Raw genomic sequence first — 14,950 nt, forward strand, 5'->3', positions numbered from 1 at the left:
AGGGTTTGAGCTCTTTCTTTCACTCCTCTGTGGTACCTTGCAGCCCTGTCTGGGTGTTTGGTGTACCCCTGGCCTCTTCAGTGCCCTGCGTGCTTCTCTAAGGCCTGGGAGATGGGTCACTATTTAAAACCAACAAATCATTAATATTTTAAAATCAGAAAGTCGTAGCAAATTTTTACATTTGTCTCCATCTCTTTATTCCATTCTCTGGCCAACACTGACTTGGGGATACCTTTGTTGGCTCTGTTAGCCTGCTCGCCATCCTCGCTGAAACACAGCAGCAAGCAGGCGACAGGGTAAGGGATCCCCGCCCTCACAGGGACGGGGAGAGCACACACAGCAAAGGACGGAAAAACAGGACTACATCAGAAGAACAGCAAGCCTCGAAGAACGGACCAGCACCTCAGCGACGGTGAAACCCCCTAACTCCGAGCGCCTGCGCGGCGTGGACCCCGGCCCATAGAGCCGCCCCTCGGTTTCCCGCCCCTCGGGCAGGAGCGCTGCCTCCGCCCAGCCCCACCCCCGCGGGCGGCCCTTGGCGCCTGCGCGCAGGCGGTTCCTGGTGCGAGCGGAGCCCCGGCCCGGGGCGGCGATGGCGGCGGTGACGTTCTGGTTGCAGGGCTTCGTGTTGGTGTGGGGCTGCGCCGGGATGGGGCTGGCGTATCTCACCGCCACGGTTGCGCCGGCGCAGGGTAAGGAGAGGCGGGGAGGCGCGGGGCAGCGCGTAGCCATTCCTTCCTTCCCTCTCTCCCCTCCCCGCGGAGGGGATCGCCGGTGGGTGCGGGTTGTGGGGCCTTCCCGGGGCGTTTCTCTCCGGAGGGCCACGCTCGCCCCGGAGCGGGGCTGCGGGAGGGACGGGCAGAGGCCCCCGCTCGGCCCGAGGCCTGCAGGCGCCGAGCGCCGCCCGGAAGCGCTGCCCGGAGCGGTGGGGGAGCGCGAGGGTTTGGCTTGGTCCCCTTCCACCGCCCCGGAGCGGGATGGGTCCGTTTGGTGGGAGAGAGCAGTCGCCTGCGAGGTCTCTGATGGTGAGCAAACGTGGCTTTAGTGGATCGAGAGCAGCCCTGAGGAGAAGGACTTGAGGGTGTTCGTTGATGAGAAGCTCAGCGTGAGCCGGCAATGTGCGCTTACAGTTCAGAAAGCCAACCGCGTCCTAGACTGCTTCAAAAGAAGTGTGGACAGCAGGTCGAGGGAGGTGATTCTGCCCCTTTATTCCACCCTTGTGAGACCCCACCTGGAGTACTGCATCCACCTCTGGAGTCCCCAACATAAGAAGGACGTGGACCTGTTGGAGCGAGTCCAGAGGAGGGCCACGAAGATGATCAGAGGGCTGGAGCACCTCTCCTGTGAGGACAGGCTGGGAGAGTTGGGGCTGTTCAGCCTGGAGAAGAGGAGGCTCCGGGGAGACCTTATAGGAGTCTTCCAGTACCTCAAGGGGGCCTACAGGAAAGATGGGGAGAGGCTGTTCAGTAGGGCCTGTTGTGATAGGAAATGGGGTAATGGTTTTAAAATAGAGGGAGATAGATTTAGATTTGATATTAGGAAGAAATTTTTTACACTGAGGGTTGTAGAGCACTGGCACAGGTTGCCCAGAGAGGTGGTGGAAGCCCCATCCCTGGAAACATTCAAGGCCAGGCTGGACGGGGCTCTGAGCAAGCTGATCTAGTTGGGGATGTCCCTACTCCTTGCAGGGGGGTTGGAGTAGATGACCTTTAAAGGTCCCTTCCAACCCGAACTATCCTATAATTCTATGAAAGGAGAAGCTGACAGAGATTCACTTGCTGTCCTCTTTGTTCTCTTGGAGTCACTTATCTTGTAGCTGCTTCTGGAAAACCAGGTGGTGAAGCTCATCCTCAAATTTGGTTGCCATTTAGCAGGTATGAGCAGGAAGACGCACAGCAGGATAGTCTGCTTTAAGTGGACCATCTGAAGTGGACCTTGACTTGTGTTTTTAGAGTTCAACTTTTTCTTTTACGGAAGGGTTTATACTTGAGAAGGAAGTATCTAACTTTGAGATAACTAACTTGAAGTAGAAGAGAAAGGCAGCTGTCAGTGTTCCACAGCTATTGGAGAGGGAAGAACAGAAGTTAGACCTGCTAATACCTGCAAGTTAATTGGTTTCTTTATAGTAGTAGTTCTGAGAAAAGTAAATGAAATCAGAGTTTGGTTGGAGCCAAAAATCGCGTTGAATTGGTAGTAGAGTTGCTTATGGATCCCCTAGGGAAGAAGTTTTCGTATATTGTTCTTTTGTGAATTTAGGAATTTGCTTGTGATGCAAAGTTGGTTGTTGACATGGAGAAGGATCATGATATTATACAGAATTATATGGGTGACCTCTAAGGAATAAATATTAGAAATAAGGTTAAAGTGAAAAATAAAAGATGGATTGTTATGCTATATGACTAGTATTATTTTAATCTTAAATCAAAACAGTTGGAAAAAAAAGTAGGGAGGTGGACTATCAGATGCATATCAGTTACTAAAGTGATACTCTTGTGAAGAGAGAGAAGTAGTGTGGTAGTTCTGCAAGCCTGTAGGACCTTGTATACCATCCTGTTAAATATTCTGGCAGTTCAGCACCTGCATTCAGCAGGGTTGGACTGGAGCAAAGCCGGGCTGCAAAGGTTGTATTGTTCCCTGTTTCAAAAAACACCTGGAAGAGTATGACTTTAATTGCTGGAGCAGGAGGAAGGTTGAGGGGGGAATAAGGGTACTTGGAGAAAGTGTTCTTATACCAGTAGGAGGGAACAACTGTTAAGTTGAAGAACAGTGTTGCCCTGAGAATAGGGGCAGAGAACAAATTAAAATAAACTAGCTATGAATAAGCTTAATGTAGGTGTTGAAAGGTTTTTCGTTATCTGAGCAGTTGCACTGTTGTGTGGGAGGTTTTTAGTGGAATTTGAGCTCCCTGCCTCGCTGATCTTAACATTGTATAGCAGTCATCAGTCCTTGGTGTATGCTGGTATAGAGCCTCTACCTAAATGGAAAAAATCCCTGCCTATGCTACCTTTCATGCACAAATACATGTTGGGAAGGGGAGAGGGGAGAGCTGTTCTTAAACAAAATAGAGTTTTATTATCAGTGCTATTCTATTTTAGTTGTATTTTGTGGAGAAACAGCTTTTGTTCTGTATTTGGGCATTGTTACCCTGGTCCATGAGTATGTCTTCTAGAAAGTGAGGTCATACAGATAACTGGTGTGCAGTTAACTTAGTACAATTCCAGTATGCATGGGCAGCATTCTAATTTTTAAGAAAAAAAATGCATAAACAGTAATAGCTTTTCCTTATCTAGTGGGAATATAATCTTCATGCAGCTACAGTTCACTCTGTACAGGCTGTTACACTAAACTACTTCGGTAAAAATTACACTACTCATGACTTATCAAAGTAGTGTTTCCACTGCTTGGTAAACTAGGCTTGGTATGTGAAAATGATTTCTCGTTTTATTACACATTGGGTGATTAATGCTGATGTTATATGCCAATATAAAAGGAATGATTATGCTTGATAAATACTGTTTACAATGTGAATTAATGTTGGTAGTGGTGCTTTGGCTTATATTTATTTTTTTTCCCCTGATAAAGATAATGCAGTATCTCACATATTAGATAGAGACTGTCAACTTGATATCTGTTTGAAGGGGGTGGCAGGGAAAGTCAAAGCTGCTTTTGTTTAATATGTTGGTAGACATAATACTTTAGGAAGGTGGATTGGAGAGATTGTTTGGATTTTTCTTCTTTTCCAGTTTGAGAGGTGTTTTGTTCTATCTTCTGCTCTTGTGGAGAACACCATAACTGGTGGGAAATCTGTATCTTTGTAAGTTACGTGGCCCAGAGAAATATATAAAGCAGAGTGGGGGAAAAAAAAAAAATTTTTCAATCACTCATAGTAGTGTTAAACTTTGTAATAGCAGTACATAAAGATAGTTTGATTTTTGAGATATGTTGTGATGATATATTTTGAAATATTTTGAATTGACTTTTTATGCTGTTCTTTAGAATAAACATAAATAATGAAGTCTAATTATCTTATAATCTAAGCCACTGTCTTTTGGTTATTTGCCAGTATAGGTTAGCTGCTATAATATGTCAGTAGGAAGGCAATTGAAGATAAACAGTATGAAAAGCTTGTGAGCTTACCTCCTTTAATAAGAATCTGAGGAACATTACATTTCTGCACTTTGCTGTAGATGGTTCAATAACTGAAAATGTCACTTAAACCACATTTTTAGAAGTCCTTGGTGTACTTGCATGTTTCTGACAGTACCTTGCTAATTAACGTTCAGAAAGTTGGTTTGTTTAGGCGTTTTAAACCTTGAATTGAAAATGTAATGAAGTATTTTTGTAGTAAGCATGGTGGTACTCCATGCGGAGTAATCCCATTTGAAAATTTTTGAGTCTAAACTGAGAATTATTTCTGAACATGCTTTTCATGTTTTGTTTTCCCGTGAATTGGTATATAAGCCTTACACTTAAGCTGTTTATCAGTTAATTGTTACTGGTAACAGTCTTAATTGGTACCAGGTAAGCTAGTAAGTGGTTTTTCTATATGGATATATTAACTAAAGTTAAATATAGTGATACATAAAATACATTTAATGTTAAGAATTAGTACCAGAAAGGTATAATACTGAATTATGAAAAGAAAATATTGAAATATGTACTTGTCTCAAAACATGCCAATAACTTAGCTCAAATTGATAACTGCTTGTGACTAAGGCGGTTATTCATTAAAAGCAGAATTGGATTCCTGATTTGGAGACATTTTCCCCTTGTATTTATGATACACGTGGAAATAATAAAATTTAGTTTCATTAAATAGTATGAAAAATGATCACAGGAACTACAATTATTGGAAGAAGAATCCAGATTCAGACTAGGAGAGGAGACTCCCCCTCATCTGTCAAGTAGTTCATCTAGGTCAAGACTATGGCACATACATGGTTCTGTGGGCAACGAATTCTATGTTGTGCATAAAAAAGACCAGTCTGAAGATAATAAGCATGTAGTACTTCTAAGTGAAAGTTGTAGGCTTTGGCTGGAACACCAATAAATATTTTCTCCTTTTGGGGATAGAAGATTTTTTTTTTTTTTTAAATCCAGAGAAAACATGAATTAAGTCCTTCAGCATCATTTGGCATTTCAAACTTCTGTTAGAGTTCTTGTTGACCTCTTAAAAAATAACTGTGTCCTATATTTGGAAATATTTTTAAATTGTTATTTAAAATCATGTTATTTGGAGAGCTTTATCTTTGAAAAACTTTTTTTTCCACCAGAAAAAGGTTAATACCTATGGAAGGGGGACCAGCTCTAGGCAAGGGTCAACTTTTGCTAAGCTTCCAAAGCTGCTAAACTGGGAATGTTCTCTAAATTGAAGTGTAAACATGTTAAAACTTCAGCAGAGATACAGGGAGACTCTTGGCTTATATGTCCCATGTTGTCCTTAGAGAAAGCAAATTGAAATTAAAGGTAAGCTTGAATTGTTTTGCTGATTATGTCAGAGACCAAATTTAAATGCTTTGTATCTTTGCTACAGTTCTCCTGGAATGGAGTCAAAAATTCAGTCAAAATTGTTGCTTATATCTAGAAGTAGAATGAAGAAAAGGCTAAATGTTGTGTTAAATGCTTGACAATTTTGAGTAAAAATAAATATATCATTTGTGTGTGTGTTTTTTTTCCTAGCATGTTCAGAGTTTTCTCAGAGGTCCTGTGAAGAATGTCTAAAAAATGTTTCGGTAAGATTTTTAACCTCCCTTCTGATTGATGAGAATTTGGTGATTTTTTTTTTTGTTGTTTGTTTGTTTTCACTTAATATCAAACCAAATTGTTAGGGTTTATTTGACTATTTGGGGCTTTTGTTTTGTTTCTAATGGCAAATCTAGTCAAACTACCAATAGTAAGAGGAAGTCAAGACCAGTCAGTTCTAGTATCTCTTATTAGTTAAATGTTAAAGTCAACAGAAGTGCTGCTTCCCCTCTCTCACACTTAATGCCGGTGTGCTCTCACTTTGTCAAGGTTGCTCCATGATTTGATCACTCAGGGTGTTTCTCTGCTTTGTCTGGAGAGGACAGACCTCAGACAATCCAGGCTTCCAGTTTCAGTGTGTGGTCAGTGCTTTCATAGCATGACTGAGCAAGTTGATGTTGCTGCTGGTTTAGATGCATTTTGCAAGCAGCATTTAGTTAAATTTCCATCTTATAAAACGGTTAGATAAACTGAATCTTACATGGTTAAAATACCTTGCACCTTCCTGTGTGTTGAATAGGAGAACAGGTAAATAAATGTGAATAAACTAGAAATGCTTTTCTCTGGAGATGCCCCCAAGCAACGCGTTTACCTGAGGCAGACTGGATCAGTGCTTTGTAGATTCAGACAGGTCAGTCTCTCCGCTAACTTGTCAGACTGTAAGTTCTTAAGACTGCCAGGCTAGGTAAGTGTTCTAGTAGCAAAGTGTTTAGATTTCCGATGAGATTGCAATAAGGCAGACATTTAAAACGATAGAATTTGTTTATCTGTCCTCTACTGAAAACCTTTTTAGCTCCACGATAAGGGTCGTGTTAAGTGCGCAAAAGGTGTCTGTCCCTGCAGAGTAGAAGAAACTCCCATATTTAAAGTGAGAGATTGTCTCAAATTCTAACTTCAGATGTCACTGAAAATAAATATTTCAGGAGTCTTTAAGTTACATAAGTTATTGCAGAACTTTTTCACTAGGGAAAATTGAGAAATATCTGAACTTATCTGTTTTATGTTTTATGCTTGTCTCGTGCATCTTTTGGCTTTTTAAAGGAAAAACATTAATTGCCTTGTATTGATGTGGTTAGTGTGTGTTGTCGGACTTAGGTATTTGCTGTCGTAAGCGTGATACTGTGTAAAGAACTCTTAATCTTCAAAAGTATAAAGTGAGAAATGGAAAATATGGGTCAGTAAAGATCAAATGTTCAGCACTACCACTGGTGTGACTGTCACTTCAAGTAAGTGCTGCTGCAAGTACATGAGCACAGCTTTTACTAACCTGAGAGCTATGTGTTCACCTTGTGAGAGAAATAATCCTTTAGCTCTGTGTGTATACTGAAGACACTAACAGGAGTTATAGATGCATTATTTTCAGTATTTGTCAAACCAGTGATAGTTTCCAGAACTGTTTTGATGACAGAATGATGGATGACTCAGGGCAACTGCTTCAATAGCATCAGTGTTAACCTTGAAGAAAGGAGTTTAGACTGGATTCAGACAATTCACACACACACATTTAAAAAAAAAAAAGAGAAGCTACAGAATAAAGCCATTACGATTTGTGTGAGCAATACAAAAGCAAAGGATTGCTCAAATTACTTTGTTTAATTGCTTCTGCAGAAAAGAAAATCAAGTTTTCATATTGGTGATAATATAGGTAGCAGCAGCCGATAAAATTAGCCATTTAGTGAATAGATAAAAACAATTCCAAACAAACCATGAATGTAGTAATTTAGTTGAGTTAAATATAACTATAATTCAAAATGCTTAAATTTTGTTTATCATAATTATAATTGAGTTGGTCTTTTGGGTTGGTCTTTAGAGTTGATAAAAACATGAGAAAACAGGTTTTCATCAATAACTTCTGAGTGGTAATTTTGTAGATACGCTGTTGCATTTTTATCTATTCCTTACAATATGGTACATCCAAAAATAACACAGTAAGGGTTTTGATTACAGCTGTTGAATCCTGAAACTATGTATTTACTTAAAATAAATATTTACTGCTATGAGTAGCAGACTACTAGGTGAATTAAAATTTGTTGTGTAAGTCAGTGTGTAAGACAAAATATGTAATGCAAGCACTAGTTAGATAGGACTACATCTTAAAATCTGTGTGCATCTGTTCCTCAGCATTCTAAAGAATTTTCCATAATCTCATTTTTAACTTCTGAGTAATCTACCAACATGATTTCCCCCTCAGCTATTTGTTTTTGCTATTCTCATCTTTGTTCTAATAATAAATATATGGAATCTAAGTCCTTGTGGAAAATGCATTTTAGGCAAGCTAGAAGTAGCTCACAACTATAGGAAGCAGCATAGTGAATTTAGTCAGGTTTTTTTAAGGAAATGTGGGTGTAGTAGTCACATACATGTGTCTGATTATAAAGGAAAAAGCATTCACTTTGTGTTTGTAGTTACTATCTTATCTCTTTTAATACTGAGGTTATATCCTTAAAATGAGTGTGGACTGAATTAATGATGTTGCACTTCATTATCCATGTGAGACTCTACTAAAATAAAGTCAGTGATATCCATCAGTGTGAACGTGATTCCTAGCATACTCTGCAAAGGATATATGATTTACCTCTAAAATAAAATCTTTTCAGTCTTCATTCTTAGGTTATGTAGATGAAGATCAAAGTTAAGGAAATGTTTCACCTGGGAGTGTTTAGGTTTTTTTTCTTTTTTCTAACTTAATTTTGACAATCAGCTCAATTTTTAACATTGGGAATGAGTCAGTTTAAATATTTTTCTCTTATTTCAGCCTCTGCACCAATCAGTAGCTGTATCGGGTATTGTCTTTTTGGCTACATGTGTTTTTAATAGTTACATGCAGTTGTCTCCATCGGAGCAATACATCTGACCTTTCTGTGCTCCTGCTTGTTGCCAACAGTATCGAGTCATTCAGGTTAGAAGAGACCTCATGAGTCATCTAGTCCAGCCTCCTACTCAAAACAGTCAGCGTTACATTCAAACAGGTTTAACAATGACTTTTAGTCTACCCTCATTAGTCATTGTTTTTGAACTGTTAATTCTTGTTAAATAGTTACTCGAAGAAAAATAAGCATATTCTCATCTAACATCCTTGGTTAAAATTAAAACTTAGGAGGACAGGTTTTTTTTATAAAGATTATTCTTCAGTCTTAATTATTTTTGTTGGTGTATCTTTATGGATACGTTTGACTTGTACAGTCTGCCAACTAAAAAATATGAATACATTTTTCTTGTCTCTTCCTCTCTTTTCAAGAGAGCAAAACCTACTACAAATGGTTTTCTTTGTATTTAAGGTTTTCTAACCCTTTAGAGCAAGATACAGACTTTGTGCAATTGAGGATGTATGACAGATGTTCTTGATAGTACTGTTAGATAAAGCATAGTTCCTGGATGAGGTCTTGCTAGAATGGATCCTAAAAAATCCTGTTCTGTCAAGGATTCCTTTTGCTGTCATCCAAAACTTCTTTACTGGGGAGTGGTGTGGTAAAGGAATTTTGAATGAGTATTTTAACAGATGAAAACCAAAACTTAAGCTTGATGCTTAGTCGTGACATAAAAAGAAGAAATGTTGAGCTGGTGTTGCAACTATAAACCTTGACAAATACATATAAGAAATTTTAAATTAAAAGAAAAATCCAGATATCTAAGTGTGCATAATTAAGGTACCTAATGTACTTTGCAACAGAGATTGGATAAGGCTGTATCTTTTAACTACCTTGCAGCAAAACCTCCTGTAGAATTGTAAGGGTTCTTTATTTTTTCTTTTCTGTTGGTAGTCAAATATAGGACTGAAGTAAGATTGTAAGTGTATTTGTATTCCTCAGAGATACCAGGTGTGTTAAAATTTTGCACAGTCGGCTTTCTGGTTTTGTATTTCTTGTTAATTTCAGTAATTCTAAACCCAAAGCTGTTTTGTCCTGAAGTATATGGAGTACCTCAACATGTTCCCAAATATTTTCAGACTAGTGTAAATATTTATTACCTTTATTACTTGTAAGTACAAAACATTAACAATTCAATTTTGGCTTACTTAGGAATTGTAGCAGGACTTCTCTAGGTTTTATACTACAAAGCACTTTCGATATATCCATACAGTACTGTAAGCGCTTAAGAATACTGTCTGTGGAGAGGAGCACTAAATTGTAAACTGTTTTTGATCGAGGAGCACTAAATTGTAAACTGTTTTTGAAGATCAATAATTTGGTTTTTATTTGTTTCTTTTGTACAGTGCCTTTGGTGTTACACCAACAACACTTGTATTGATTACCCTGTAAGGAGCATTCTTCCACCATCTTCATTATGTTCACTCTCAAATGCTCGATGGGGAGTTTGCTGGAGTAGGTACTAATTTTACTTTTGCTGTAGATAATTATTTGAGTATGATTAGATCGAAGTAAGACTACTGCTTACAGCTGTTTCCTGATAATTTGTTTGGAGGGGGGAGGAGAGGAGGAGGCAGTGGTTATGACTTGGATCCATGTTCCCTAATCTTCTGGACTTACAAAACAGTCATAGTTAAGTGCTCTTTGTGAACAGCCAATATAATAATGCTGATCCAGTGACTTTAAAACATTTACTATGTAGTGAAGTTCTGTTGGTGCTAAAGCCCTGGGTAGAAGTGATATTGGAATGTTCTGAGTATTTCATGTATGTAGTCAGGATGCACTTGTTTCTTAAACCAAAATTCTGAGGTACAAAGAAATAAGTTAATTCCCTGTTGACAAAGGGTGACTGTTCTTACCTTATTAAATTTCTTAAAATACAGCAAAAGCAGTGATTTGCAAAGCAGTGATTACTGGTATCTACTGATACTAAGGGTGTTCTTGACAAGTTTACTTCTGGTGTAGAAGTGGCTTCTAGCTTGGATGCCATTTGTGTTTCTAGATTGAGTGCAGCTTAAACAGAGAATGGAGCACATTCTCAGCAAAAAAAAAAAGGTAAAAGTGGAAGAAGAAAACCCAAAACAACAGCAAAAACTCCAGATATGTATTTCCTTAATAGATTTTTTTCTGAATTATACATAGCAACATGCTATGAGGATGTATAGTCGTACTGAGACTGTCCCCTTCGGACACAGCAGGAAGACTAATTACCTTGTGAGCATGGCGATGTTTTTCCTTCTTGCAAATAAAATGGAGGTGAGGATGGCTCAGTGTTGCTGCAAATGAAGGTGAACATTGCAGCTTTCAAAAAGTCAGAAAAAAATGACTTGCTTCCAGTTGCAATTTTTTATGGAATAAGACAGGTTGACAGATTATTAACCAGTAGTGAAGAAAAAAGAACAATGTAGAAGCAGCGTAATACGAAGTAGCTTTATTGTACTGTTTTCCATGAATAAGCAAATGAAATAGTTGAGACAGGAATGTAGACTGAAAATTGTCAATCTTTTTCTGTACTTCGTTAATACGTTAAAATTTTAATTTTTGCTTCTGTTAAATGACACTTTAAAAAGTAAATAGTATACTTTAGTTTTAATCTCCATTTAGTTTTTTTTATTTTTTGTTTTTACTTCACTGAATGACGTATTTCATTGCTTGTAACTTGTAGGGGAGTAACAGAATAAGAAATGTGGTATGGTGAAATGTGTTAGTCAAAATTTATGTGTTCTTGTGTATTGTAACTAGAAACTGTGTATTAATCTGTATTATAAACTCTACCCAGCAAATTCTAACACATAAGCAGAAGTATTTGCTGGGATCTAATCTTTGGTAAGATCTGTGAAGGATGTGCCTTGGCCAGATGTGAGTTGGTGAGATCTGTAGAGAAGTAACAGCTTCTCTGGCTTGTCCTTGTGATCAGAGAGGACAGACCCTCTGAACTTCACTTGATAAATTTGACTGTCTTATCACTATACCCTGAAGCAGTAAAAGTATATGCACAGCTACTTTGTATACTGCAGTAGCATGAAGCTGCTGAATCTGGCAGAGTTCAGAGCGATTTGTGTGGGAGAAAGGAGAAGAGGTAGCTTCCCTGCCTCCCCCTATTATGCTTTGAAATAGACTGTGGGGTATATGTGGGGAGTTTTTATAATCTCTGTTGTTACAACTTCCCTGAATTAAATAATTTTGTCCTTTTTTAGGTCCTTTAAAGAACGCATCGAAGTTATGTCTCGTAGCTTTGCTTATATCATCCCTCTTTGCTTTCTTTTTGGGCCTCACTCTTTTCCAGGATTTGAGGCTTCTAATTCTTTTCTTATGAATGCAGTCCTGTCCTGGTTTAGACCAGCTACAGTTGTTACAGTGTATGCTGTTAAAATAATACTCCCCTCGTTTTTGTTAATCACTCTTTTGACATAAAAGATGACTTAGGAAGTTTTGTGAAGAGTTTTATATAGGCTTCTTAAAAATCCTCTGATGTTATCATCTTTCTTCATTCTGCTCTTTCTCCAGCTGCCGCATGTAATGCGTGTACACTGATGCTGTATCTCTGACTTTTTTTTGCTCATGCAGTACATTGGCTAAGATCATGACTGGGGGGACAGAACTGTGGAATCACACGGGTAGATGTATATCATATAAAGTACTACAGGATGACTTTTAATAATTTGGTATATGTAAAGAGCTATTTTACTTCATGCCTGTTCGTTTTAGATCATGCATAGTAGCAAAACTCTGATGTGATATGCTGAGTTTTACCTGGGGTGGTTGCGCAGAACTGTGTGTTAGATTATATTTTTTCATACAGAAGTAAAATTCTTGGGAAGAAGGGGAAGATTTACCAGAAAGACAAATGTTAATGCTGGAGTCTAACAAGTTGAATATATTTATATTTTTCAGTAAACTTTGAGGCTTTAATTATTGCCATAGCTGTAGTAGCTGGACTCATTCTGGTGTCCATAGCAGTCTGTTGCTGTTACTGCTGTTACTGCAGAAGGCGTTCCAGGAGGTAAATACATATATTTGTTTCAACTTTGGGTGCTAGTCTTCTCTACCTACCTACAATTTTTACTTTCCAATATACTAAGAATCTTTTAATTTGGAAGCAATTTTGGTCACTTTCTTTTATTTGTTTAAGATATAACCAACAAAAGATGTTAAGTAACAGGCAGTGTAACACTAGAAATGGTGCTGGAATGACCCTGAAGCTATGTTATTAGTGGTAGCATCACATACATTTTGCACTTCCTTATTAAGATTGGACATGAAATATTTCAATGGCCAAATACTTGCTTCTTGTGATAGCAGAACAAATTTCTTTCAAGGAAAGCTCATGGTACAGCCAAAAGGGGCCAAGTGGGTAACACGTAACTGAGTAACAGTGTCCTGCAGCACTCGCGTTTGCTCTAGTATGTACTGCAGACAGTCAGTATCTAAGTGATTAGCTGTCTTTGCCAATTCAACAAAATATTCTAAATGTAAGATGATCCTTTTTACTCTAAGATACCAAGAGTGACTTATTTTCAAGTGAAGTAATACTGCAAAAATTAAATGTTCTTTAGATCTTGGAGGACTTGTAAAACTTTTCTTTTTCTACTGGCTTACTTTTCTAATTGGCTAATATTCTTCAAAGGGAGGAAGTAGTTGGTGAGCAGCTCAAATAGGTAAGTCAGTGCTGCAACATGAAGCGATCAGTGCTTATTCCTTAATGAAACATTGGGAAGGCCTTGTTTATTGGGACAGCATAATATGCTTCCTTGTGTTGCTGAAGTTTTAGAGCTCAGGCTTCTGGGCAGTGTAGTTTAAGCAAGCTCTGTTCCTTTTGTCCTTCAGTACTTCTCATGTGAGCAAAATGTGGACCTTATTTATTGATGTGAAATAATTTCTATTCTATTTCAGCTACCTGTAATTCATTGTTTTTGTTTGAGGGTTGTTTGTTTTTTCTCAAAGAACTTATGGAGCTGTACAGTGTTTAGTGCTGACCTTCAAGCCAGAGAAATATGGTATATCTATGGCTTTCAGAAAAGGAAAGCGTAATTGTAAATAACATGTCATTCCCTTTTCTTTTCCCTGAGGAAGATGCATGTGCCTTAGATTGGTCTACCAAATCTGTCTTAGTGTGAAAACTGAGGAGTCTTTAGCCCTACGCTGATAAGTCCTGAAGATGTATAGAACTGTTTCAGATTTTATGTAAGATCTGCCAGCTTCCTCTGCAGAAGAACTGAGTAGGCTGCTATGGCTGACATGACAACAAATAAAGCTAGATTCCTGTGAAAGAGATTTGTACCAGACTTCAGTTTTAGTAGCTAATTCATCAATCAGTACTGTAGCATCTAATTCTGAAAATAGAGGGTTAGTTGACAGTCGTCTTATGCTAGGACTCCAAAGGTGTCAAGCTTAATCTTCTGACACTTAGAGGATTTAAAGGTCTTGTCATAGTGGGGTCCAGCTTATTTCAGGAAGATTCAGAATGTATTATTATACTGAAGCCTGATACATTACTGACTTTAAACTCGCTGATTCTCAGCAGGAATTCACTTGCTCTCTACTTCCTCAGTTTTGGGGACTCCTTTTCCAGGAAGAAAATTTTTTTTTTTTTTTTTTTCCTTAAAAAACAAATTGGAAGAAGGAAAACTTGTAGAAATATAGTATTAGATCTTTTTTATTGACTTTTTAGATGTATCCTCTCAGATCTCAGGTGTAACCTTGTTTTGCAGAAGTGTCAGTGTTCCTTCTGGGAGTTTTCAAGCTGTGGGGTTTCAATGTTTAAGAAGCCAGCACTTATTTTTTCCTTGAACACAGAGAATGCTTAGGTGCGTTAATCCCCTCATCAGTGATGTAGCTGGCTTAACTGAGTCCACCCTCACCACAGGAATCCTAGGACAATTGGTACATTGTTTCAGTACATTGTTTTTATCCTGTATTTGGATTTTGAGTTTGGTTCCATGTACTTGAGGTGTAACTATTCATGAAAATATACTAAATAGACTTTCTGGAACTTCTTCAGTTTAACAACTCCTTTTTAAATTTTTTTTTGTAATTTTAGGCTTTCTAAATTTTGAAGAAAAACTCAATTCCTTCAAAGTGTCTAGAGATCAGACAATACTTAATTTTCATTATAGGGAGGAAATATTTTCTGAATTCTATACCAGCATTTTATTGATTTGTTGGATTTGTATTTTGCAACATCAGTGTTAAGTGAGGCTGGCATAGTTATAAGACACTGCAGTATCTAATAAAGTAGTTTTTTCAGAAGGATGCCCAAGAATGGGAGCTTCTAGTCTTCCTGGCCATACTAATATGGGAAATTGATTAGTTTTACAAGAGTCTAACATACATTTCTAATA

The 14,950-nt window shown here is 38.3% G+C and overlaps 1 protein-coding gene across 2 annotated transcripts in view; it reads left to right on the forward strand.

Moving 5' to 3' along the window:
- The first annotated feature begins 557 nt into the window (after positions 1–557).
- The window catches only part of LOC147601606 (pituitary tumor-transforming gene 1 protein-interacting protein-like), a 31,124-nt gene continuing 16,731 nt past the window's right edge, over positions 558–14,950 (forward strand). For both annotated transcript variants that reach the window (XM_086742652.1, XM_086742653.1), the window contains exons 1-4: positions 558–692; positions 5,680–5,732; positions 9,956–10,064; positions 12,504–12,612. In XM_086742652.1, coding sequence (XP_086598778.1) covers positions 593–692; positions 5,680–5,732; positions 9,956–10,064; positions 12,504–12,612 — 371 coding nt within the window. In that variant the 5' untranslated portion in view covers positions 558–592. The remainder of the gene's footprint in view (positions 693–5,679; positions 5,733–9,955; positions 10,065–12,503; positions 12,613–14,950) is intronic.

This window comes from Chlamydotis macqueenii, chromosome 2 (genome assembly GCF_036417535.1).
Source record: "Chlamydotis macqueenii isolate bChlMac1 chromosome 2, bChlMac1.mat, whole genome shotgun sequence".
In the NCBI taxonomy this organism is placed as follows: Eukaryota; Metazoa; Chordata; class Aves; order Otidiformes; family Otididae; genus Chlamydotis; species Chlamydotis macqueenii.